At 39.7% G+C, this 27368-nt stretch overlaps 1 protein-coding gene across 4 annotated transcripts in view; it reads left to right on the plus strand.

Annotated features, from left to right (window-relative positions):
- The window catches only part of LOC103380932 (uncharacterized), a 27210-nt gene extending 724 nt beyond the window's left edge, over positions 1 to 26486 (plus strand). The window contains exons 2-16 of one of the 4 annotated variants that reach the window (XM_025057020.1): positions 3597 to 3710; positions 11721 to 11845; positions 11955 to 12102; positions 13457 to 13648; positions 20054 to 20093; positions 20260 to 20293; positions 20400 to 20432; positions 20532 to 20703; positions 20851 to 20957; positions 21085 to 21259; positions 21481 to 21612; positions 23567 to 23597; positions 23694 to 23727; positions 23818 to 23868; positions 24379 to 24389. In XM_025057020.1, coding sequence (XP_024912788.1) covers positions 13641 to 13648; positions 20054 to 20093; positions 20260 to 20293; positions 20400 to 20432; positions 20532 to 20703; positions 20851 to 20957; positions 21085 to 21259; positions 21481 to 21612; positions 23567 to 23576 — 711 coding nt within the window. In that variant the 5' untranslated portion in view covers positions 3597 to 3710; positions 11721 to 11845; positions 11955 to 12102; positions 13457 to 13640 and the 3' untranslated portion in view covers positions 23577 to 23597; positions 23694 to 23727; positions 23818 to 23868; positions 24379 to 24389. Of the gene's footprint in view, positions 1 to 3596; positions 3711 to 11720; positions 11846 to 11954; positions 12103 to 13456; positions 13649 to 18154; positions 20094 to 20259; positions 20294 to 20399; positions 20433 to 20531; positions 20704 to 20850; positions 20958 to 21084; positions 21260 to 21480; positions 21859 to 23566; positions 23598 to 23693; positions 23728 to 23817; positions 23869 to 24378; positions 24563 to 25072; positions 25180 to 25694; positions 25858 to 26120 lie in introns of those variants that run through there. The other 3 variants (XM_025057019.1, XM_025057018.1, XM_025057021.1) reach the window with 3 other exon arrangements.
- The last annotated feature ends 882 nt before the right edge of the window (positions 26487 to 27368 follow it).

The following is a 27368-nucleotide window of genomic DNA, read 5'->3' on the forward strand; positions in this document are numbered from 1 at the left end:
AGATCACTGTCAAAATATAGAAATAAATATTATGGGACTTTTCAGGCTGGAGTTATGATACTGTCTTGGTTCTTCTCGACTCGGTGATTACATCCGTGCGGTTGTGCATTTTCTTGTTTGTTTTTCTTAGATTTTATGACAGGCTGTGAGGATCATCTTCTCTATGTTACTCCAACGGCTCCCTCTACAGGAGGATATTGATGAATCTAATTAGGGCTATTTAGTAGTTATTATGGGCAGTGTTTTGGCCGCGCAACACGGTGTTGTGACAGCAGGGATGACAGACGAGAAAAATGTTTCCAACAGACTGACTCTCTGTTGTTGTTTAAGTCGTTAATGCAGTGGGGGAGTCAGAATATTGAGATTCAGGGGCAATAGTGCATGCAAGGTTTGCATGTGCCAACCCTAATGGTTTATGTAGTTTTTTTTACTGTATCATGGAGCCAACCCTAATGGTTTATGTAGTTTTGTGATTTTTTTATTATTAAAAGCTTTAAAATCAAATTTAAAGAAACAAACAAAAAAAGGTATTGTCTATTATAGAGTGTATATTTAGTATTATATTTAGTTAAAGACTTGTTAATTAGGAATTTATTTTACCGTATATAAATACAAATCATGTAGCATTAGCCAATGTTGTTTTAACATTGCAGAATTTACACCCCCTTAAAAACATACAGTACTTTCTCCTGCGTCCTGATTTTGAAGTGTTTCGCAAGCATTGACTTTGTGTTGGTAAAACGCTTTTTTCGAAAGTAAAGTGAAATCGAAGTGAAATAATTAGTGGAGGGAATGCTGCTTCCTGCTCAGAAAGGTTTAAACAATTCCCCAAACTCTGGTCTAGAATTGGAAGTAATTGTAGTATTTTCAGGAAATAAAGTTTCATTTGCCAAATGCATGAGAGCATATTTATGAATAATTTGCAAAGCAAATTTTGTGAAAAGCAAACTTTCACTGAGGCGAGGGAAAAAAAGGAAAGGGCTTGATGAGTTCCCAAATATGGCTCCCATTTACATTTGAATTCACCTTCAGCTAAATGTTTCCATGTGGGACCTGCTATGTCCTCAACATCCTGGGATAGAGCTGTGTTCTTTGTTTGTTTACACACTCATACAGACCACAGTACACATAGTACAAACATGCAGTTTATTTATAGGCATTAGCCTGAAAAACAACAGCCAAACTCTTTAAGCCTTTTTCCACGTCTGATGCAAATCTCTGCACAAACTCTCCCTTCACGCTTTGTTTTTCTGTGGTTACACAGCATTTACATTTCATGAGCTCACTAACCTTTATGTGTTTGTGTGTGTGTGTCTGCATTGACTTGTCACTGCTCTGATTTACTGGACCAGTCATTTCCATGCTGGCCAGAGGCTGAAACACTCTCACTGCAGTAGATGAATATTTACATGGCAGTTAACAGGTGGCGACTAGTTTAATGGTGGTAATTGCTGCGTGGCACGTGGAGCAAAAGAGGGGAGGTGTGAGCTTTGGTGTGATGCAGTTGGGGGGCCCCCCGTCCGGGCCCCTTTGATGGTGCATCCCTGGGGACGTGGGAGCATGTGTAGAGCGTGTTTACGCTCCACGTTTCATGCACTGCACAGTGACATATTGGATAGTTCTCTAAATAAAAGCACCTCCATTTGCTGTGAAGACATGCAGTAACATGTTTGTCACTTTACATGGATGGAAATGTGCTTTTCTTGATTAATGATAATGGTATTACTTATTTGTGTGAATAATTTGTCTGTGTGATTGATTTTGTTTGATTCACCATTTGAGAGAAGGGCAAAAAATCCCAACATGTAGATATGCCGTTTTTTTTTTTTCATTTGTTGGCAATATCTGGAATATTTTTAGTAACTTTCTGGGTTTTTTTGCTTACTTACTTACATATTTACTAGCTGACTTGTTTGATTTGTTTTGGCTAAATTTTTCTGGGTATATTATTGCAAAATACTAGCATAAGGGTAACATTGACTATTTCTGTCTGTTTTCTGTCTACAACTTTTATCATTATCATTTAACTTTTTACATTTCATATACTAACAATTAGCTACTTCACTAGCTGACTTGCAAAAATACCACTCGAAATAAAACACTACTTGAAAAACTTAAAATTCTCTAATTGTAAACCAATTGTTAACAGTCGTGTTTTTTTTGGACAGAATCCGAAGTATCCTTTATGTTCAAAATGATAGAGATATGCCTTCCCTTTTTTCCATTTGTTATTTGGCCTCAGCTTCATTTCTCCCCCCTGTTGAGGAGAGAGATTAGGTTTTATTGTCCGTCTGACAGCCATGCAAATGTGAAAGTGCTGGAATGTTCCACGGAGCGGAGCAGATGGATAAAAACAAGCCCATCCCTCTTCCTCTCGCTCTCACTCTCAAGGAACATGACATCACCACATATGGTGGCGAGGATTGATCTGTCATTAAAGAGTGATGGCCAGGGCTCGGAGCAGAGAGAGGGGAAGGCCCTGAGGCTGTGTCGGCATTACATGTTTTCCATGTTGAAACTCAGTTGGTCATTCAGTTCAGTGTATAATGTCACTCCTTTGGCATATAACCTTTGGCTGTCCTGATTGTGTTTCAAGGTGTTTTTGTTGCCTGGAATTTCTATTTTTTTTTTACCTTCTGTATTGCAATATCTTTCTAAAAACAAGCTTTTCTTTCTATCACTGCATTTCTTGTCGGATGCAATTTAAAATGGTTAAAACAATGGGATTGATGGTGACTAATTCTTTCCTGCATCACATCTGAAATTCAATGGAGACTCGTAAAAAGGTTCAGGGCCTCGCAGCGCAGAGAACAATAGGCCTGCCAATCTTCACATGTTTAAATCGATCCTTTACAGATCAATGGTGATGATTCACAGTTAAATCATTTAAGCTGCAGAAATAACGCTTTTGTCATTATCAGAAAAACAAAAACAAATTGTATTTATGTCTATTTTAAAAGTCCAGGAAGATGTAAATGCTGAGTGTAAAAAGATGAAGTCGTCACAGAGAAGACAGTGGCCGTGTTTGTGAGGAGGAAAAGAAAATGGGATGGATGGATGTGCAGCTCCACACACACGTACACACACGTACAGCAGAGGCTGGGAGCTTGTCTTCTCCTGCTGTGAGTCTGGCAGATTGCTATGGAGCCTGTCATTGCTGCCAGCGGGGAGTCCAGCCACTACATGGCATCCAGCAGGGGGGGCTGCATAAATCACTGGAACACACACAGTTCACAGCATCTACAGTGTCTGACAAAAGCCAAGACTGCCCCCTAGTCTCACACCTGGGCTGCGTGCAGTAGTCCTGTGTTACTGTGTTACTCTGGCTGCTGCAATAACAACATGTGAGCCAGGTATTATTCTTCTGCAAACTGACAGCAGTTATTCTCAATCTGTGGGTCGTGACCCCAGAGCTTTTTGTCAAACGTTTCAAAGAGCTCAAATATAGTGTATATATTTTTAAAGGTTAGACACATTACTTGAAATATTACTGAAAATTATGATCTAATTTCATTTTTTTAAACATGACACATTACTTGAAATATTACTGAAAATGATGATCTAATTTCACTTTTTTAAACATGTTCTATTTTCAGGGATCATCACAGCTGTCGTCTGCTCAATAATCTGGGAAGTTTTCACGCCAAATGTTCCTCCTGACCCAACAGTACCCATCACGGAGGACAAGGTGGGATCAGCCTGGCTAACAGGTAAATCAACTTATCTTTAACTACGGTAGAAAATAAAAAATCTTCACATCTTAAACAGGGCAAAGAAGGAAATACCTGTGAGCAGATCAGCTGTTTCCTCAGGCTGTCCAGTCGTCATATGTTACAGTTTTTTTTTTTATCAGGATCATCTCTGTAGTTCCGATGGTAAAAGTGGTCACAAAGCTGTTTTAAAGGAGCAGCCAGAAAATTTATGAGCGAGGGAAAGTCATTCCCTGTGAAATGTCTTTGTTCCAGCTCGTAAAGACACACGCTGTCCTGCAGATCGAGTGTCACAAACATCCCACGAGGTTAATGACATATCTGGTATATACACCACACCAAAAATGTACGTTTGAAACGAAATCATCATAGAATTGAGTTTTCATTTAAAATCATGTTCAAAGTCAGGCTCGGGGGCTATCTGTGGCATAACATCAGGTTTTTAAAATGCCTGCAGTTTACTAAAATAACATTTTATAGTTTGCTTTAAAAATCCAGCTATGATTGATGATCTCTTGTGCGAGCTTAGCTGTTCGGGAAAATTTTACTTTTTTTTATCTGTTTTTGCTGTTGTCCTTTTTATTGCCCAGTCAAGGTAATTTTTTTTTCTATTCATGACTTAACTTCCAATTAAATTATTTGGTTATTGGATAAATCCTCTGCCAACTTTTTAAACAGTTCTATCAATATAACAAATGTATCAGGCACAAACAAAAACAGAAAAGCGGTTTTGGGAGGTTGTGTGGTCTGTGAAGATCACACAGTTTGTACTGTGAGACAGATTTAAAAGGACACAGAGATGTCAGCGTCACTTCGTCTCATCCTGGAATGCAATGAGCAGAAGACACGCAAACGCCCTGCAATTGGAGCAGAAAATAATAGTGTGTGCTCCAGGAAAGACTTTCTCATCCGTTTGGACGGAGGAACGTCTGTGATGAGCATGAAGACAGCCATGTATTTACACCAGACACCCACACTGGCCTCCGTAATCAATCTTCCAATCTCTCAGGGCTTGGACTGGGCCAACAATCAGTGTGTGGGATGAAAGTCACGGTGAACGGCATGAATCTTAGCCAACATACTATTTCAGGCCTTTATTTATCCACCAACCTACAAACCTGTTCCTTAAGCTGTCGTAGCAAACATGATGCTTATGAACATGGTGTCGTGTGATGACACACACACACACACACACAGGGTTGTGGTGTCTTCAGATCAGATGTAAACATTCAAGCTCAACCAACAACCGAAAAAACTAACAAACATAAAACTGTTATTTTTGTCATGACAAAAAGGTCATTTATGTCTGCCCAATTTCAGGATTTTTTTTTTAAGTTTTAGTTTCCTATAGCTTTTTAAAGTTACATATTAATTGTATGTGTAAGTATGTGTAGTAGTATTATAGTAAGTACTATAATAGTCAGTTACCACACATGTACAGGCATATGCTAAGCTAATATAAGTGGCAGCTGTGGCTGTGACTTGACAATGAGGCATTTGTTGGTGTATTAAGAGGCATTTGACCTGAAAAGGGATGTCACTTGTTCTGGCTCTTATTTCAGACAAAAGCCTGATGTTATTAGGTGGTTGTTTTGACCAGTACAAGTGGAGGCGTAAGACACCAATCACTGCTATCTTGTACGTACATTTCACTCAAGAGAAGAAGCTGAGGATTAAAGGATCGAGGGAAATGTGTGGCTCAGAGAGTCCAGTGGTCATCAGGAATGACCGGTCAGGGTCGCTTCGTGATGAAGGACTTCTCTGTTGTTGTTGTTGTTGTTGTAATTACCAAGTCACGTGTAATGAGTCACCGGAGCTCGGCCTGTGTGAGTGTGTTAGATGTAACAATAGGTGTTTTGTTTTTTACATTATAAAAACACTGAAGGCTAAGATAATTTCTTGATGCTCTTGTCATATTACTTCATTTATTTGCTTTTTACTTCCAAGCCCTAGAATTCAACAAGTGGCAGCTCGTTAAAGCAGAGTGACTTCCTGCTCTGACATCATTACAAAGCCTATAGTCAACAAATCTGCTGGTTGATTCATTGACAACATGCCAAAAAGTTGAAGCCAGATTCAGGTCTCGGCACAGTGAGCAGAGCTGCCTTAGTCTGTGATGGTCGTCGTAGCCTTCCTTTGCCTCTTACAGTTGGATGAACATCATTGGCAAATACATTGTCAGTTTACATTAGTCTGTATGTGGCCAACTGTTCAAAAATACTGATAGTGCTAATGAATTTAAACAGTCACTGTAAATCCACTGTGTTTCAGCAGAGACTTTTAGGTCTTCAGTGCCTATGTTGGCAAAAAGAGCTAAGAATTAAGCCAGAAATACACAAATTTATTTCAAAAGTTATTTCAAAAATAGATATAAATAGAACCAGCCATAGCTTAAGATTACAGAAATAACCTGTCTGACTGGAACAACAAGCAAAATGATCAAAAACCAAGCCAGAAATATATTATATATAAATAATAAAATATATAACTAGATTAGATTATAATTACAAGAAGGTAACATGTAATGTAAAGTAGCTAAAAGTCAGCCTTTTAAGGAAAGAATTCAAAGGATCTTTTTATACACAACACAGTGGTAACAAATGTAGAAAAAAATAAATTTCTGTGTTACACCTACGAGTTAGCTGTGTGTTGAATTTTCCATCAGTGACATTTGAGGCAATGACATTTGAAGGTTACTTTGAAAAGCACAAACACACACTCTATTTTGTCAGTGACTGGCTAGTGTTTATTCACCGCTCTTTTATCGCCACAATCATTAACCCCTTGTATTGTATATGCAGATAGAAGGCAGCCGCCCCAGAAAGGTGTTGCCTACAAAGCCCAGCTGTGTAAATTGTTAATTTTGAATCAGTAAACACCAAACCTGAGTCGTCCACCCAGGCAAATATGATAATTGTTTGTGGATTATGGAGATCTGGCCACGGACTCGGCCGAGGCTGTGAGTAAACGAGGAGAAAGCTCAGCTCAAACAAATGCAGTTACTCAGACAATGGAGATGTAAGGCTGATGCACACACTGGCATCATCCAGGGGGAATGTCTGCGGCTCTGCTGCCCTGTGGAGGGGGCTGAGGGGGGGTACACCAACACATGAACATGGAGGAATAGGCTCTACTGAACACTTTTCAGTTTTACACCAACACATGAACATGGAGGAATAGGTACTTTTCAGTTTTCAGTTTTGTTGACAATGTTAGAGGTATTCACTTATTCATATAGAGGTATTCAGCCACGCAGAAGAACTGGTCCGTTATCACTTTTTTTTTTTTAAGATTATTTATTTATTAATCATAATTTGTTTATTTATATATATACACAGGAGAAAGGCTGTTAATTGTTAGTGTTAAAAATTACTATTTAAAAAAAACTGGACTGCTCTTATTGGCTACGTGAGTAAAACCTCATCATTTCCAGAATGACAAACTCTCCGCTAACTGCCAAACATTGACCCCTAAAGTGCTTATTACAAGTAGATCTCTCAAAGACTTTTCTCAGAATGGAAACTCTTCTGTTGGGCAGCGAGACGATTCAATCTCTGCATCGCTGAACGTAGACCACATAATGTGGGCAGCTAACCTTTAGATCAAAGCCCACCGGGATCTCCTCGACGTGGTGTCCCCTTGATCGCCTTTTCTAGCACAAAATCATAATGCCCCCCTGAGTCAGTGTGTGAACTGCCCCAATCTGGAGGACAAAACAGTGTGTGAGAGACTTTAATGCCTTGAACAACGTAAAGTAGATTTCCTCGACACCCTTGTCATTGATACACACTGGTCGCTTTGGAGGTTCCCCACCCTCTGTGTGAGGCGATGATCTTCAAGGATGGGTGGTCCGTCTGCTGCTGCTGCTGCAGTCGAACGTGTGTGTGTGTGTGTAGGGGAGTGTGAGCTCCCTTTGTGTCCGGGGAGAGCCGCCTTTGTTCCCTTAACCAGGGAGGTGGGACCGACAGATTAAACCTTTAGAAGTGCAAGCGACCACCATGAGGGCACGCCACAAGGGAGATTGTGTTTGTATGATGTCCAGGGTGTGTGCGTGTTTATGTGGTTCTGAACGCATGCATGTCTGTAGGTTTTTGGAGGTTGTTTTTAATGTGCGAAAGCAAAGTGAATGATAGGAGGAGAGGAGAGGAGTGGGCAAAGAAGCAGGAACAGGGAGAGTGAGAGGAAAAAGTCAGGGCAGGCTTTTGTACCCATTTGCATGTGAATTAGCATGAGTTAGTGAGAATCTGATGCAGGTCAGCAGGTCAATAGTTCTTATCCATCTGTCCTTCTGATGGCATGCCTCCCAGGTCAGCTTGATTCCTCTGTGAGGGAGCTAATCTCACCCCAGTGTTCAGTGAGCCCCAGCAGTCCTCCTCTGATCTGCTCCTTCAAACTTCTGTGCTCCCCACACGCATGACAAAACGAACCAAAGGGATGTGAAGGGGACAATGGTTGCGATGTCCAGGGTGTGTGCGTGTTTATGTGGTTCTGAACGCATGCATGTCTGTAGGTTTTTGGAGGTTGTTTTTAATGTGCGAAAGCAAAGTGAATGATAGGAGGAGAGGAGAGGAGTGGGCAAAGAAGCAGGAACAGGGAGAGTGAGAGGAAAAAGTCAGGGCAGGCTTTTGTACCCATTTGCATGTGAATTAGCATGAGTTAGTGAGAATCTGATGCAGGTCAGCAGGTCAATAGTTCTTATCCATCTGTCCTTCTGATGGCATGCCTCCCAGGTCAGCTTGATTCCTCTGTGAGGGAGCTAATCTCACCCCAGTGTTCAGTGAGCCCCAGCAGTCCTCCTCTGATCTGCTCCTTCAAACTTCTGTGCTCCCCACACGCATGACAAAACGAACCAAAAGGATGTGAAGGGGACAATGGTTGTTTCTATAAGACTCAAAATTTGTTTTTTAAATAGTTCAAACTACATGTGTTCTGATCACAGACTGTTGATAAAATCAGGACTTTGTGGCTGCAGACATTGTTTGTTTGAGAGCCTCAGAAAGACATTGGATGATTTCTGTTACACCTGTATGTTAGACCTGTACAGTACGTGTATTAGGAGAAGGTTCCGGCGAACCACCATCATCCTTCAGTAACCTGTCGTCCGTTTCGTTGTTGTCGACGTTGATCGTCTCTGTGGTGCCTTCCTTCTCTCATAGCCTCACAAGCTGCTGACAGCATATGCTGAGAATTATTTTTAAATTCTGTTTGACCCGTGCCTGCGACAAGCAGCGCATCAGGGAATAGGACAAGCACACCATCTGTGATGGAGTCCTCCGTCGGTCCTCTGTCTCCCAGAACAGCCTCACCCTTCCTCCCTCCTCCTTCCTTCATTTCTTATCCCCTCTTCCTGTCCTCTCCGTTCACCAGTTTTCTTGTATCCCAGCGTTCCCTCCGTCTGTCATGGCGGCTGTTTGAACAAACCAACAGACAAGGCCTCGCAGTGAGACAGACGCCGTGATGTGGGACTGTTTGCTCTCGCTGCTCCCGTGTGGGAGAAAGTTTTCTTATGAGGCGAACAGAGGTCTGGAGCTCAACGCAGAGATGGCTAAACAAATATTTACCCTGCAGCCCCCGGGCCCCTCTGCTCTCCTCCTCAGATGGAGAGAACCAGAGGATGGACCCACTTTGGTTCTGAACATGAAAAAAAAGGATGGACCCACTTTGGTTCTGAACATAAAAAAAAAAGATAATAAGATACACAGAGGATTCGCTTATATTCTTATGGTTGGTTATAAAGCTATTAAGCTTCAGACGCTTATATTCTTATGGTTGGTTATAATAAACTAATAAACTATAGATTATGACTGCTGCTGGAAAAAAAATATAAATGTTATCTCCACCATACAGTGCCAATAACATCTGCGGACAATGGACATTTCCTCAGAAATGCCTGAGTGATTTCAAGTTGAGGATGGGAGGGATCGCCACCTACTGTACATTCACAAACACAAAACTTTGTAGTTCTTAGGCAAAGTGCAGAATGACCCCCCAGTGCTGCCCCTGTCCTTCAGAGCCAGTCCTTAAAACCCTTTTCTCCAAGGTCAGGGGTCTGCAACCTTCAGCCCCTTCACATTGGTTCCCTGTGAGATTATGTTAATGTTTGTGAATAGACTTCGGTCTGAGGGTCGTTCAACAAAAACAATAAAGGCTTATAAATCCATTGGGTCAGTGTATGTAGTAGATGTAGCAGGGGATCTGCTTCAATTTGCTGACACTGACTTTCTGTCCGTCATTGACAGACTGTCAGATACTGTGGAGGACAGAGCAGGGAATGTGACTCCAGCAGCAGGTGTAGATAAAGCAGCGCTGACCTCAGGTCAAAGAGCTCACTGTAATAATTATTATCATTTTTATTTAGCCTGTGTATTGCTAGTAAAATAACAATAAATGGTCAGTGGCCTTTTAGCCACTGAGTGGTTAAATCAACAGGATGTTTAGAGTTTTTGGGATCTCTTCATTGAGGATTTAATTCAGTTTAGTCTCCGTACCAGCCTGAAGACTCCATACCATATGTTACAATGCAACATGGTGGACAAAATAAATCAGACCTTAAATCTTCAAGAATCCTCCATGCTTAATTCAACATCCTTACATGATATGTTATAGTCTGGACCCTTCTGATGGTATCTGAGCTCTGGACACATCATCAGTCCCAGGTACTAAGGACTGTTAACCACTTCCTACACGTCCTGGTAAAAGATGTGGCTACAGGAACCCATATTCCTCCAGACTTTCCACACTGTTATTCTCTCAAAGCTCCTTCCTTGTCTACGTAAATCTTACTGGTGAAATCACTAAGAAATCATCAGAAATCACCGTCCCTCCAATGGAACCATTAATCTCCGTCTCCGTCTGAATTTAAAACACCTCTCCTGCTGGTAAATATGCACATGTTTGACTGCAAGGTCAGGGAGGAAGACAGGAACCGGGCAGAAATGGCAACTTCCTGGAGGCGACGGAGCAGCAGGGGGGGACGGGCTGCTTCCAATCACGCGTCAGTTCAGGGACATTCTCGGATGCACGCCGTCACACATCAGAGATGAACAATAAACTAGCGAGGTGAGCGAGAGGGCAGACACAGGAAGTGGATGATTTCAGCAGCTGAGGTGTGAGCTGTGTGACGGACAGATATGCAGGTGTTAATATCCTGCAGAAAGGAAATAGTCCTACGCCTCACTGACCTCCACTGAGCCCAGGGCTGGACTCAGGGTGGACCTGGAATTCCTAACACTGGCTTCACTCTGACTGTCACTCTGACTGCAGACAACACAAAGTACTGCAGCACTGATAAAACACATCGCTAGTAAATTTAGTGTATAATTACAAAAATAACCCCCCCAGAAAAACCACAATATAGTATGTGTTTATATATTCTGTTAATGTTCAACCACGTGGACTGGAGGCAGGAAAATGCTCAGAGCACTAGTAGGGCTTTAGCGCCCTCTTGTGTTACATAACTCCCCTTCGTTTTCTGGATCAAGTTGGCAGATTGTTTGTTTGTAGAAGTTCTTAAAAGCCAAAAAAAGTGCATTTGATTGTTACTGAAGTGAACCGACAATTTTGATAAATACAGCTGTATTTCTGACAGACTCAAGTTGCTGAACATAATTTGTTTTTTAAAGTTGTGAAGGGTAATTAAATGTCAGGAATTAAGAAAGAAACGTTGGTTAGTATAAAGATGTTGCTATATAAATAAATAAAAAAACACAATATAAAATAAAATATTAAAAAAGACATGAACTCTGTTCAAGTGATGTAAAATAGAAATAATAGAAATTTAAAAAATCACCAAAAGTTTTAATGTTACCAATCATTCCAGGGGGATTAAAAATATAGCTAAGAAGGATAGGATTATACAGGTGAGAAAAATACAAAATGTGTAAATGCCCCAGAAATGTTTTAGGTTAATTTTCTTCTTTCAGATATGCAAATAATTCACAGAACAAAAAACAGTTGATTAGAGACTCATAAGACTATGTGTGTGTGTGTTTGTGTCTCCTCTCTCTGCAGCTAACGTTCATTTAAAGCCAATCACCTAACATAACCCGAGCTGAATCCTGGGGCCGGGGCGGTGGAGGCACCACGCAGCTCTGTGATGTTCAGGGAATTAGTTCTTCACAGAACCAGGACCACAGGTCAGTGTTTCCTGCGGCACCCGCTGATTTGTCCTTCGACAAGCTGCCAAATCTCTTAAGCTGCAGGCTGTGTCTGTTCTGTAATTAATCCTGACCTATGCACGCCCAGGAGATTGGCAGCCAACAGGAGAACCTCCAGACTGGGATCAATAAAGAACCTTAAGGCTAAAAGTACTACGGCCGTGCACTGGCTATTTCCACCACTAGGTGTCGGCTTTGTTCAACTATTGAGCTCCAGCTGCACACGGAGTGGCAAGGTAAAAAAAAGACAGTGGCATGAGTCAGAACTTTTTATTATTTATTTGAAACAAATATAAATATCATTAATATATATAATATTTTTCACCTTCTCTTCTCAATATCTACTAGCTGTATTTTATTAAAATGTAATAAAACAGGTCTGATAGATTATTTTTTTCTCTTTTATCTTATTTGTCTCTCTGGAGGTAAAACACAGAAGGATGACCGATGTCAGTCTCTTTAAACTTGTGCTACAACTAAGTCTAACTTCATATAAAACTCAAGTCTGAGGGTTAATCCTCCATCTCTATCAGTTTGAGGGTCCTGAGCCAGAATATCATGGGGTGCCTTTTCTAGAGCATGGGTTTTCTATTATTTTCTTTCTTTTTAAGAGACAACTCCTCCTATTAATCCTAGTCACTTACAAATGAGAATCTTCAGCCTCTAAAGAACCACAAAAAGCTTAAAGTTTAACCAAGATAACAAATGACAAGTAAAGATTAACCGATTGAGCATAGATCAATATTAAACAAAGTCAAAATGTCCTATCAAACTTCACATTTCCTCACGTTGGTCACCAGATGTCTGGGTGTTCTCTCACAGAACATCCCTCGTCTCCCTGGGAGCCTGAGCTTATCAGAGCGTTTTAGGCAAAGCAGCCGCCAAGGAAAGGGCTGTCAGCGGAAATGAATGCTTCCAGAGCTCATTAAAGGCCTGTCTGAGGCGTGCAAGGCTCAGGGAGACGGAGCTGGAGACAGAAAGCTACGTCAAAAAGGAATTCCATCCATCATGTTCCTCGGCGACATTAATATCTGTCACACAACTCTGACAGTGCAATCCTGCCGCTCTGCATTCAGACATCTTGGACCGTAGTGTTCTGGTGTTTTCCATGAGGGAAGCTGTCACGTCCTCATGTTTATGCACATCGTTTATTTTACAATATTCAAACAGTGACCGTGTCCTTGCTGAAAGTACACCTTTTTGTTTCGTTTTTTTGTTTTTTTTTATTGGACAAAGCAGGTGAGGCCTGAGGAATCACTAACTCCTGAATGTGCAGCATTGCAGTTTCTTCCTTTTTGCTGTTTTGCCAAGAATAATTGCTCTGTGCAACAATGTGACCGTCACTTCAGTTCGGGGAAAGGAAAACCTTTTCCCAAAGCGTGTGTAAATGACAACTTGTATATTGACAGTGTCAGAGTGAAGATCAGAGGATGGATTTATTTTTAAATTCCTTAATGCGACAGATTTCACAATATAAAAGTTATAAAAACGTTATGCGACAGATTTCACAATATAAAAGTTTAAGTCTTTCAAAGAACCTTTTAAAGAATCTCAGTAATATTGATTGGGGATTTTCTGGTTTCATTGCAGGTTTCTTTCTTCGTCCAACCCTCTACATGTGCTGAGATTGTTGCAGCATCACGGAGCCGACGGTCTCTGACAGCGCTCTCCTTGGACCTCGCCCACGAGCCATTTGTCAGGAGGCGAAAGCCATGCACATCACAGCAGAGTATGGATTGGCAGTTGACTGTAACGGTGTTCAACATCAACGTCGATGAGGCAGTAAGTACGACATAGAGTCATGGGGCTAAAGAAAAAAAAAACCCATACGTTTCATTTGAAACATTACAATCTGAGCTGCTTCAGTGCATGAGATCATATTTTCCACTCCCGCCCCCTCCATCTTTGAAGTAGGGGGTGCTCGTTGCCCATGCTATCTCTTCTTCTGTGGTGATTAATCAAAACGTCGACATAAGTGGGGGAAAAGCGCCAGGGAATTCTCACGAGTGTTGTTTTTGTTTGCTGTTCTGCCCGTACTTAAAAACTCCAGGAGGAAAAGAAGGGAGTTGAGTTGAACTGCCTTTTATTTTCAACCGGGTGGTTAAAATCTCACAAATGGCATGAAAGCCACGATGACTGGTGTTTCTGAAGTGGAATGGAGATATGGTTCTAATTAGACCACTGGCTCTCTCAGCAGACCTCCTGTCACTGTCTCTGCCCAAACCTTCTCTTTAATTACTCACAGAGGAAACTGGATGTCAAGTGAAAATAGCAAGTGGGCTCCGTGTAAGACATGCTGCATGATTTCAGCTGTGGGGCAGCAGAGGTTACTCTAACACAGTCACACAGACCACAGCCCACGGAAGGAATGTTGAACAGAGAGAGAGACGATTAAACAAAAGTTTGAAGTGATAATTAGAGAGGAAGAAATAAAACTCTCTTTGTACAAGTTTATTTAATAAATGGTTCAAAATGTTAACACAGTTTTACTTGTATTGTTGTAGGTTGGTTGGTCAGTTGGCTGACTGACCTAAAGGGCAATTTGCTTGGTTGATCGCTGACTGTCGGTCGGTCGGTCGGTCGGTTGGCATGATCTGATTGACTTGGGTAGTTGGGCAGGTTGGTCAATTTGCTTGGTTGATAGCTGGTTTGTTCATTTGTTAGACGAGTTGCTAATTGACGAGATGGTTGGTTGATTAGTTATTTATGAAGCTTTATCACATGTTATTATGACCAGTGATTTCAGTGTAGTTTTAAGACATTTTAGCTTTTTTAAAATATAAAGTTTTTCAGTTCTATGAAAGAGTTTTGACGTTACACCAGGATGTCAACACTCAGCCCAGACTAGAAATAGTTTGAATAGCTGCAGTGCCACAGAACCAAGAAGGTGGCGCTCTATATCTTATTGTATAAATATGCATGGACTTTATGAATTGCTATTCAACATGAGATTAAACCATTTCTTTTTATTCCCCTTCATTGTGAAGGTTAACTGCCCTCTTGTGGCCTATTTTAAACTTGAGCCGCATCCTACTCTAATCAACCAAGGCCTGATTAAAGGTTCTATCAGCCCCAACATGTGTACGGCTTGTTTCATGCTGCCTGCAGCGTTAATATATATTTTGATTAGACTATAAAATACATATAAAAAAAACGCTCTACATGGTTTGGTTCTGCTGCACGTACTGTAGTTGAATAACCAGCCGAGTGGAGACTGGCTGGAAAGTGGTGGGTGAAAGCTTGCACTCTGACACACCTGTGACACCTGTGACAACGCCACAGTTACCCACCAGCCCCAGCAGTGTGTGTGTGTGTGTCTGAGTGAAAAGAAAGGAACAGTACAGCACATCATCTGAGTGAAAAGAAAGGAACAGTACAGTGTATCCTCCACATATGGAAACAAAACAGAACAGGAAGGCAACACAAAGTTGGTGTAAAAAATAAAAACAACAAAACAGACAACGCTGCTTTTTTTTTTTTTTTTTTGGTGTGTATGTGTATTGGGTCACACGCCTCCGCAGTTGCCATGGTAACAGGCATCCCTACGGAAAAGAGTTCCGGCTCAGTCCCTGAGGCCAGCGCTTGATTGAATGGTTGTCAGGTTGCAAGACGAACGGTGACGTTTGAAAGCATTACTGACAGTCACACACCTCACACTGAGAATCCGTTAAGAGCAATAAGACCTCTCTGTGTGTGTGTATCTATGTTATTATGTGTTCATGAGCTGAAGAGCAGGTCATCAGGGCGGGGGTGTGAGTAGGGGGCCTACAGTATAAGCACTTTTCTGGCCTGGGAAAAATATGAATAAATGAATCTTCACACTTTTACTCTCAAATCCAGGGAACACAGGCATGCATATTTAATCTCATGAATTCTCTTCAAGTAAATGTATGCATCAATAACATAAAACAACACTGTGAGTATATATATGTGCAGCTACTGTGGATTTACTGCCCTCTCCAATTTGCATGTGCAGTAAACACAATAAAACCTTCTTTTGTATTAATGTCTAAAAAAGCTGTTCTCCAAACTGAAAAAAAAAGATTGCTGTCGTTCTTGCAGTTTCACTCCAGCATCTTGTCACCTACACTAATAAGTGAAACCAATATATAACCCATATGTGTGTGCCCCCCCCAACCCAACCCCCTCCCTCTGAGACGAGCCAGAGCTGCTTTTAAAGAGAGGCACATTATCAAATCTGTGGCTGTTGCCTTTGTGTCCAATATAAGGTTCATTTCCAGTGATAATTAAACCCTTAGCACATTTTCATCTTCGTACCTCTGCATTTACATAATTATCCTCGGGCCGCTCTCTGCAGCCTGGTGTTTTCTAACAGCTGGGTAGTGAAGACAAAGCTTTTTCTCCAAGGATGTAATGTGTCCACGGAGAAAATAGACTCTGCAATTCGCTGCAGTTGTCGTCGCATGACCAGATATGGCCATGAAGACTCTCATTAGTGGTTCAAATTAAATCAGCTGATTATAACGTCATTTAAACTGCATCGCCGACATATTCCTGCAAAAACAACAGTGGCAAACATTGTTTTCAGTTTTAGTTTTATGAACCTTATACTGGATATACACACATATACACATATATATGTATATATGTGTATACATCTATATTTACATATATGTGTATATGTATGTATGTATAAATATATGTATATATACATATATTTGTTTGTATGTATTTACATATATTTGTGTACGTGTATATATAGTGTAGAGAATTTTAAACATTCTTTGTATAAAACTGACAGTGTTGACATAGTGATGCCTTAACCTCTAAATTTTAAAAGTTAAAACCCAGGTTTATCTCCTGATGAAATCCTTATTGTCTGTGACATCATGTTTTGTGCTCTGTCTTTAAAACTGCAAAACGAATCAAAACCTCCAAAAACCAAAACCTGTGAAGGAACAGAGGGCGCAGCAGGAGCAGATTTCTTCAGTTCTGCAAAACTTTGAGTAAAATTCCATCTTATTATCCTGGTTAGCAGCATAGACACTTAATATATAGATGCACCACTCTTAATAGTGCTGTTTTCAGCGAAAAGTTCCAGGTTCTCATTATGGTCTACCGCCTGTGCAAAAAGATAAATGTAGAAAGTAGCAAACCAGGCAAATGTTTTCCAACTCCATATATATATATATATATATATATATATAAATATACAATATTGTTGTGCTGGGAGTCATTATAGTTGTGATGGTAGTAGCTGTGGTGGCAGTAACAATAGTTAAATCAGAAGTAGTAGTAGCTGCTACTACAACTAGTAACTTGATATAGTGTCTTTACCGCCTGACGTTAGAACCTGTTATTTGATCATGACTCATAAACATCAGGTCAAATTCGTGCCCTCAGGAAACCATGGTCTTTTAGAACTTACTGTAAAGTGTGATACAGCACTGCAGGGTACTAAGTAAAAAAAAACATAACATATAGTTTTTTTTAAAAGGCAGAACCCACACTCGGCCCACACTTGCTCGATAAGGAATATTTAATGTGACATTTTGGCTCAGACCTTCTCCTGGTTCATCAGTTACTTGAAATTATCTTTGTCATTAGGATCAGGATGAAGATTGTTTATTGTCAGTGCCCTGGTACAAATCACTGACTGCTGGAGTATATGCTCATTTATCACCTGAACGCCACACACTGGCCGCTGCATAAGATCACATCAGTCTCCCTGCTGCATTAATTGCTGCTTTGAGTCAGGGTTACGTAATGTCAGTCCTAGGCGTTTGCTTTATATACTATACCCTACAATATCATGGACGACTGCTACAAGTGGCTGGTGAGGCACATTTGGGCGTTGATCTAAAGGCAGCCTGTCTGCTGTATGCATTCTCCTTTTTTGGATATAACTATTTGCTTCATTTATTATTGTTCTTACACAGGCACATTTGGAGGTTCTGTAGTGTAGCAGTTAGCACAGCTCCCTCAGAGAGCAGACAGTCCTGGGTTTGATTCCCAGAGGAACCACGTACTTGCTGCCTCCAAGGGAGGTCCTGTTGCAGCACATCTGCTGCTAACACAGAACGTGTGGGAGCAGTTAATGATATTATTATTATTATTATTTATTATTACTATTAGAAATGTGTATCCTCTATTTATTATTACTATTAGAAATGTGTACCCTCTGTTAATTTTTGGATGCCAGCTCAACATACTACAGCCAGAGCGGGATTTGAACCTGCATTCCTCTGGTGACAATCTTGATCCTTGATTCAAAAGTTCATTGTTAATGACAAAAAATGCCTGATGCTTCAATCTTAGACAATTAAAAAAGAAACAAAACAGTAATGTTGTTCTGCTCAATTTCAATGGGTTCATAAGAGGTTGCTATCACTTTTGCCAAGTATCACATTCTTACTGGCTGTTTGAAATGACAGTAAAAGCTCCCTGCAGAAATGTAGCTGATGGTCAGTAGAAATAAAAACTCTGCAGTCAGCTCAGTGATTTCCATGGAGACAACAGGGTAAGAGTCGGAGAGTTGGGGTAACACAGATGGGGGGAGGTGTACGTTTGGGGCGGAGGGTTGATGATAAATGAGTCTACACCATGCTGTCATTTGTACTTCAGGACTCAGTCCAAAGCACAATTTAGTGTAAAATATTACGCTGGCCCCAGCAGATGACAAAGTTTAATGTTGATGTATGAATAGACGCAGTCTGTCCCCAGCTGCTATTGAACAGGAGGAGGCAACTATTCTTCTCAAAGGGCAATTAATTAGTGGCCACACAAGCAACCACAGAGGATGGACAGTGAAAAAGGGCAGCCGAGCTTTGACCATGTTTTACTCATTGTTCTCTGACCATCAAAACCTCAGCAGAGAACAATAGGCACAATTCTGTCTTTCGTCCATTTGACACTTCATTTGGTACATCTTGCTGGTATTAGGTTGGACATGATAGACCTGATATTGACTTGACATGCACATCCATGATGTCATTCCCTAAGTTGCTCCATAGATGGGGATCTGGTCACTGTAGTGACATTTTGTCCCATTGGCTTGAGTTGAAAACAAAGTTGAAAACTGCCACCTACTGGGCTGTGGTGTGCACATCAAATACATAATTTTTTCAAATACATTTGTGTTCCTGCAGTCAATGAAACAAAATTAACCCATTTTAATCCCAGACCTTGATGCTCTTGTTTATATTAGGAATATGGGAAAAGTCTCATTTTCCATAGACTCAACTAGAATAACCACAGTTACTGTAAAGGATTCAGTATGAGAACAAAGAAAATACTTTTTTGCTAACTATGAACCTTCTCAGTAATGACGGAGTCATTATTATTTACGCTAAATCACGCAGCGAGATCACTAGTATCATTTTATGTTTTCGCTCACATTACCTGATGTTGCTGTATCTGTTTCTCTGAAAGGACTCAAACACAAAGGTTTTCCAGGAAGTAGGACACAGTCAAAAGAAAGTTTGTTAAAGCAGGGTAAGTTTACAGTCTTAGACTAAATACATCTTGAATATAATCTTTTCAAAATGCTCCTTATGGCATTATATCTCCATGAAATGAATCACCATTGTTAGAAAACCTCAACACATAAACAGTTTTTAAAATAGCATTAACTCAGAGCCCAGGTGCAAAGAAGTGCTTTTATACACAGCAAATATTTAGAATTTACTGCACTGTGAATTCATGAAGCTTTACCTTTACCTTTAACAAAGGGTCAAAATGACACCAACTTGTGGGCACATATCTATCCTAGTGTTCCATTTACCTTTCAACTGTTGTTACAGCATAGAATCTGAAGTGACATGATCAGAGTAATCTAAAACCAGATTGGGCTGTTCAACCTTTGGGGTTCGTTACAGGTGAACACTGACGATCCTAAAGAGCCGTTTATTATTCACATTGTCAAGTCAGGAGAAAACATATCAAACTCTCTTTTTCACTCCTTTCTTATATCATGGCGAAGATTGTGAAACAATATCTGCGTCATTGTTATGAAGCAGTATATATAGGAGTTGGGAGATATTTCACAGCAAGCCAGACTGAGAGAATTCTCCAGAAGATTTCAGTGGGTGAGTATCTTCACGTGCTGTTGTTTTACTTATGACACTGGTATTACACAAACAAAATTAAACTTCCTTGTGATGTGATAGTGGATTTAAAAGTTTTTATTATTTTAATCTGCTTATACGACATGCCTTTACACCACAGGTTTGAGGTCACAATACTGAACGTAACCATGAATTTATTGGTAATGTATGAGTTTTATTTTTGCTAATTTACTTCTTAAACTTCTGTCCTAATTGCAGGTATTGTAATTTATTTATTGTGATTAATATAGTTGGTATAGTTTATATCCCATTCGTTATTTCAATTACTCTGCATTGAAGTAACTTCAATTCTCTGTTCCCTCACAGCTGACTGTTGTCCTTCTCGCTGGACTGGCCTATGGTAAGATCTTAGAATAGTTGACAAATGTAATAATCCGACCTGAATTGTACACAATTTAAAATAAATTAAAATATATATATATCACTTTTCCTACAAATCTCCACAGAAAACAACTGTCGACAGCTCATATCTCCAAGCCGTGAGTCACGTTGTGGTTTTTAACCTCACTTGTTGATTTTCCAACTTTACAGTTCCTTGTAACTTTTTTGAAATTGTCTCCTTGTTCCCTCCCTATAAGAATGCTGGACACAGTGGTTTGATAGAGATGACCCTGATGGAACTGGAGACTGGGAATCTATGTCTTCTTTGAGAGGATCGTACCCAGGACAGATCTGTGATTCTCCGATAGATATGGAGGTCACAACTCTGTCTAATGTCCCTGCTGCCGCAACAGGAGACACGTTTTATGTGTAAGCATCTCACAACGACATGGTGATCATAGTCCAGTCTTTCTTTCTTTCTTTTTTCCTTTTATTTATACCCGAAAAGATTGCCTTCAGGTGGCGCCCTACACAGCTTATTCACCAATTGCCAAAGTATTTCTCTTGTTTTGTCAGGAACGACATGGACTCAGGGTTTGTATGCAGACTCAGTGACCAGCCATCATATCAGTGTCATGATTATCGCGTGCGCTTCAGATGTCCTTCCAACTTTTGCCAACAAGGTACTTCATACTCCTACAATACATTTTACAGTACCTGCGTGATGCAGTGCAATTTTTCAGTCTTTTCTCAATTACGTGGCACTGCATCTGGGCTACGTAGTCAAACTATTTTCTGTTCTACCTCAAGTGTGCTGGACCGGATGGTATGACCGCGACGATCCCTCTGGGACAGGAGACTGGGAGCTTTTAGCAAACCTGCAGACTGAAAACCTAGGAGAGATCTGTGATGATCCAGTGCACATTGATGTTGTCACCAAAAACGACGGCATACAAGCCTTTAGGACAGGACAGTTCTTCCACCGGTAAGTTTTCCCTGTTATGTTGAGAACAGAATTCTTAGTGCAATTTATACACATATATGTATGTACATAAATATAAATATTAATGGTCCTAAAGAGTGAAATAAATAAAAAAACTACCAGATGGTCATGTCTGTATTTTGTTTTTAGTCTTTTTAATTTTTTCTTTAAGATACATTGAGGTGTATTTAATTTTGTTAAACTTGGAAAATTATTTTTTTCAGCCTCAGTCCATCTCAAGGCTTTGCTTGTCGTAACGAAGATCAGGTAAACGAAATGTGCCTGGACTACAAAGTTCGCTTTGGCTGCCCGTGCCCACCAGTCTCCCCACTTACGAAATCATTAATCAGGGCTAAGTAAGAGTTCTTTTCTTCAGTCCGAATAAATACTTTCCTTTCTTGTAGTGTAATCTCTCTCTGGGTTCTGCAATAATAAAAATCTACTGCAAAGACAAAACGTGATTTGTCAGGGTTCTCCATTCTGCTAATGGTGTCACTGCAAAAGGCTGGACTTTGGACCGAGGTCATAGAACAACGGTCTAATTCACCACATTACACAGTATTTCATCAAAGTCGAGGCGGTAACAAACAAACAAGTTCGAACCGTTGTGCAGACCAAGGTGTTTTACAGTGAATATAGACTGATGATGAGTTCACTGTTATAAGTTTAATTTTTTTTATAATGTTTAATTTAATCTAATGTTCAGAAAACAGAACGTCTGTTACGGAAATGAACATTTGTTGTAACTCACCATCACAAAAGCATTCATTCATATGAGTATAACAGAGTTGGATAATGAGGAAAAAAACAAACTGGAAGAACAACAAGAGTCAAACAGTACATCCTGTCACACACGTCATGGCAACATTAGGCACAAAGACAGTAAAATGATCACAACATCAATATTTCCACCTGTTTTCTCAGTCATTAGACTTTACTGTGTTTTTCATGGAGCTGCCAAAACTAACATGCTAATTAACATGTCAATTAAATCATCACATTTACATTACAATACATTTAGCTGATGTCAAGATTAATCACATTACAGTTTGAATGCCTTTTATGTATAGTGTGAATGACGCCCACTCTTTGTCCAATAACTCCACCGTCCATTCACTTACTATTGGTCTAAAACAGCGTTCATACATGTGTTGTCATTTACACCCATTGCAGGAACTTTGTGCGTAAAACACCGTCTTAATGTCCAGCATACGTTTGAAGAGGCTTCAGCTTCAGGTTAGAAGCCAAAATCTGACTTTCCACACTTTTTAGACATTTTTATGTATCGATAATTCCATCTTTTTGATTAATCACAAATAAAAACCAGTGCCCTAGTTTTTTAGCCTATATTTCGGAATCATCTTGCCTTTTGTTTTTAAATGTTAGAGGCCAAATTTGTTTTTATTTCTAAAATGAACATTGTTGTGAAAAAGGCCCAACGTATCACATGATATACCATAAAAAAATCTCATAAATAAATCTATATGGCAGTTTTTAAAAATGTATTTAGTTATAATGTTTAACACCTATTGTTCCAAAAATGTAGAATATTTTGGGGGGGGGTTTTGTGTGTGTGTCAGGCTCTACGGGGTTAATGATATGGAAGAAGAACATCAGTTAGCAGGTTTTGGTTGTTTGGTTTTGGCTCGGCCACATGATTAACATTTGTTACACTGTAAACCTGTCTTTGACCTGTCCTCCACTGGTGTATAAACTGAAACTGTTGGCTGACGTGCTGGCTGGTTTACTGTTTTGTTTGTCTCAGGACACAGGGGGAACTCTATACAGTTCACCTCAACCTCTAAAATTTAAGACTGTTACAGGAAATTATATTTTGTTCCAATGGACATTTGGGTCTGGTCCACGGGGAATGGACCACACAATCCTAGATTATCTGAAGATGTACTAAATCACTCACTGTATGAATAAGAAAACTCAGGTGCAAAGTATTAGTTTCATAAAACATGGGTTTTTTCCAGCCAAAAACAAGTCAAATTGAGGGTGTAATGGTAACTCTATTCAGATGCTTTTAAAAAAATAGGTCAAGTATTCGACACAAAGGTTTTGCAGGAGATAGATTTACGATATCTTTTGGGTATTGTGTGTTTTTTGGCAGTGTCCACGTATCAACATATCTCTGTAATTGTGCTGAAACACTCACTCTCTGTATAAATATTGTGAATGAGAGACCAGCAGGTAGTCAGACCACGGTGAATACTGTGGGTGAGGTTTTTTTTTAAGACAGTTTCCCTATATTTGTATGTAAATAACCTATGATATTATATTGATTTTTTTTTTTTTCCATCAAAGGTTTGCCTGAACCGCAGTCACGATGAAGCTGGTAATGTATGACCTCTTGTTTCACATTATTTTTTATTATAAAATGGCACATGTTGGTGGTTTTCATGTCAAACTTTGTTTTTTCCTCTCTTCATAGTTAAGTCTTGTTATTGTTGCCGGGCTGTTTGGTGGTAGGTTTTAGTTAATTTATTTATTTATTGCTTAACTAATCGTTTTATATTGATTTATGTTGAATGTTTTTCACTCTTGTCTCTTTCCAGAGAACAATCAGCTGTCTGTAGATCCAAGACCACCTCCACCTTACCCTATCTGTAAGCGGCATCTTCTGATAATTAAATTTATTTTACTTTAGTTCAGTTTAGTTTTGTTTAGTTAGCTTTGTTGTCACCTAAAAAAAAATAATTTAGAATTCTCTGATTAAGGTCACAGTTCTGAACCCTAACCTGCCTTACTTGCTCCATTTTACCCAACGGATGAATCCTGTCCTGACTTTGACCTTAGAAAATATATATTTTAAACAGTCAAAGTTTAATTTAAATAATAATTGGAATTAGTTGATCAAACTATTATTTTGTAATCAAATTCACATTCTGCATTTTGATTAAGAGTTTCAACTACACATTCATTTTTTTAAATAAAAAAAAAAAGAGATACTATGAGATAAAGGAACAAAAACCTCAACCATGGTGTCTGTGTTCCTTCCACATGAAAACGGGCTTTAGAACTCTCCCTGTTGATACAACGACCTTCTGAACAAATTTAAATCTTATTTTGGTTCACACACACACACACAGTCAAATCTTTCTTGCTGTTCTGTCAAGGTCCCCTGCGTGAATGCTGGACACAGTGGTTTGACAGAGACAACCCTGATGGAACTGGGGACTGGGAAACCTTGATTCTACTTCGTAAATGGTACCGTGGAAGAATCTGTGATGATCCAATAGAAATCGAGGCCACCACCCTGTCTGGTACACCTTCAGCTGCTACAGGAGATGTCATTTTCAGGTTAGTATGAAATTACAGGTCACATCACTGCAACAAGACGGTCCCATCTGAGGCCGTGATCTCCTGTCTTTTTATGTTCTAGTTAAGGCCTCATTCAGTTTTGGTGCAAAAAACAGACTTGAAAAATGTTTAAAAATGTTTAAAAGAGAAAGCAGATTTTTTTTTCTTTTGGCCATTCCAGGATTGAATGTCTTTTAATGAAGAGTGTTGAGTTCGGCTAAACTAATCCGTCGGTTACCTAACACTGAGTAATAGGTCACACAATAATATATATACACAATAATAATAAAGTTCATGGCACAGAGTGAGTCTTTGCAACCCACACAGCCAACAGGAGGTGCCGTTAAGTATGTGGTTGCAAATCACAGGCTAACGTCAGTGAGAAGGAAATGATTGGTTTTGCAATACTTTAACAATAAGCATTTAGCCGGAAAAACAAGTAAACGAGTGAAACCAGACAGACCATCAAGGCTCCAGACTCCATCTGAGTACGGCTCTTTGTTTTGTCAGGAACAACGTAAACGAAGGCTTCATCTGCAGAACTCAGGACCAGTGCCGGAGGTTGTGTAACGATTATCGTGTTCGTTTTAGATGCCCGCCTTTTTTCTGCTACCCAGGTTAGTTCTCAGGTGCCTCCGACTGTGCATGGTTTAGATGTTTGTTTTTCCTTTTAGCAGCTCACAACCCACTGAATGTTCACTTCCAGTATCCAAACATCGTGCTGTTTTTTCAAGTGGTGGACGACGGTGCTGGACACAATGGTTTGACAGAGACAATGGTCAAACTGGAGAGCAGGAATCTGTGTCTCTGCTAGAAGCCCTTGGTGTTGCCAGCTCAGAATCTGAAAGATTTTAATTGCCATTCGTTTTGGACTTCAGCCACCCACACTACTGTTTCTTAGGGCCTTGGGGCAAATTTCTTGAAGCCTGGCAACAAATGATGGCTGAAATCTGATTGAATATTAAAAAAAACTTGAGTATAAATACACACAACTGGAAACAGCGCAACCAAGCTATGAAATGTGTTTTGAACAGAGTATCTGGTGTTAAGTTATAAATATCCACCCACAAGTTCAATGACAATGGAACTGATTCTTCTGTCTCTCCATCTCTTTGTCGTTGTCTCTCTGCAGTGTGCTGGACCCGGTGGTACTACCTACATGACCTCAGGCTCGGGCCAAACTTCTGGAAACAAGTGGAGGAAGAACACCCAGGATTTATCTGTGAACATCCTCTTATACAAATCAGTTCCACTGACATCAGGATCAGAGCTGCTGTGACAGAGGATGCCGTCACGTAAGTGCCCGTGTTTGTGTCTCTATTCATATCAAATAATAAAGGTGCGGTTCACTCTTCAGTCTGAATCGGCAGTAGATGAAAACTTACTGACTCAAATTTATGTTGGATGAAATCAAAATTTTTAAACAATGCCTCAGAGGGATACGGATTGTTTTCATTTATTTTCAAACACTGTACTTAACCTTCACTGAATTACTTCATTCTTCTGCCAATATCTTCTTTTTTAAATACACCTTTAACTCCTCCATTTTCCTTTTCAGGTTTGATGCAGTTAGTGGTTTTATTTGTCGTGACGAGAATCTGAGGACCGCAAGTTGCAGTGGCTACAAAGTCCGGTTTGGCTGTCGCTGCTGCCGACCACCAATCCTGCAGACTGAGTAGGACGAAGAGAGGAAACATCACATGTTACCTTGAGTCATGATTTTATTCTGCTCTTTTCTTCCTGTCCAAAGAAAACCATGCCCTTTAATCCTAAAACAAATGAATTATTGCACTTAATTTGTCAAACTCAGATTAATTTAATCTTAGTGTAAACTCTTTTTTTAAAAACCTAAATTTTGAAATTTAGAATTCTCAATTTTAATGGTCAATTTTTTGGTCTTAATAGATGTGTGTAGTATATTAGCAGTCTCTAACAGCTATAGAAAAATCAGTTCCTCTAATAAAAAAAACTTTTTTTCTTTTCAACCTTGTGCTAATGGATAATTCTTATGTTGCAGATGCAAGTTAAAAAAAAGCAATTAAATTTATATTAATCAGCAAGAAACATATTTTCAAGATTGGTGTTGCAGGTAAAGTCAGTTCTAAGAAAGTTTATAATATGTATTTTTTTTATTTAGGTTTTCCGCAGACATTATTAGGTCACATGATGCAAAATAATGTTTATAATTAAATATCTTTGCTCAGATGTTAGCTAAGATGCTAAAAAGGTTAACAACATTGTTAAATACATTCTCTAAATGAGCTAACAAATATAAGCCAAAAAAATCAAATCTAAATTATTTTGTCAATGAAATGATGTGGAAACTTTTAATAACTGTTTCGCTGATTGTGAAGTAAAAGGAGAAAAAAAATTAGAAACCATTACTGAAGCTGAGCAAAAACCAATCACCGTACTCAATTAGATATAAATATAACCCCAAATATGATTACGAATATGAAGGATATAGGTAAAAAATAATTACTCTGCTTCCTGTTTAGCCAGGACTTTTCCTGTCTGTCCTGCAGGACGGACACATGTCGTGAACGATCCCGAGTGTGAGATTCTGTCAGATCCCAAAGTGAAAATGAACTACAACAGAAATGTGTCTCAGCTCTGCAGCAGTATGGTGTCCCATTCTCTGGCATTAATCTCCCAATATTCCATGGCTGTGAAGGCCTATTTATAGAGCAGGAGATGATTAAGTGGTGAAGCTCAGAAGCCACAGAGGGAACCAAGCTCATTTTCTTTCTCCACTCCTATCTTCTCCTCTCCTCTCCTCTTTACTGCTCCTCCATTCTTCCTTTCA

This window comes from Cynoglossus semilaevis, chromosome 7, assembly GCF_000523025.1.
Source record: "Cynoglossus semilaevis isolate Cse_v1.0 chromosome 7, Cse_v1.0, whole genome shotgun sequence".
Classification (NCBI taxonomy): domain Eukaryota; kingdom Metazoa; phylum Chordata; class Actinopteri; order Pleuronectiformes; family Cynoglossidae; genus Cynoglossus; species Cynoglossus semilaevis.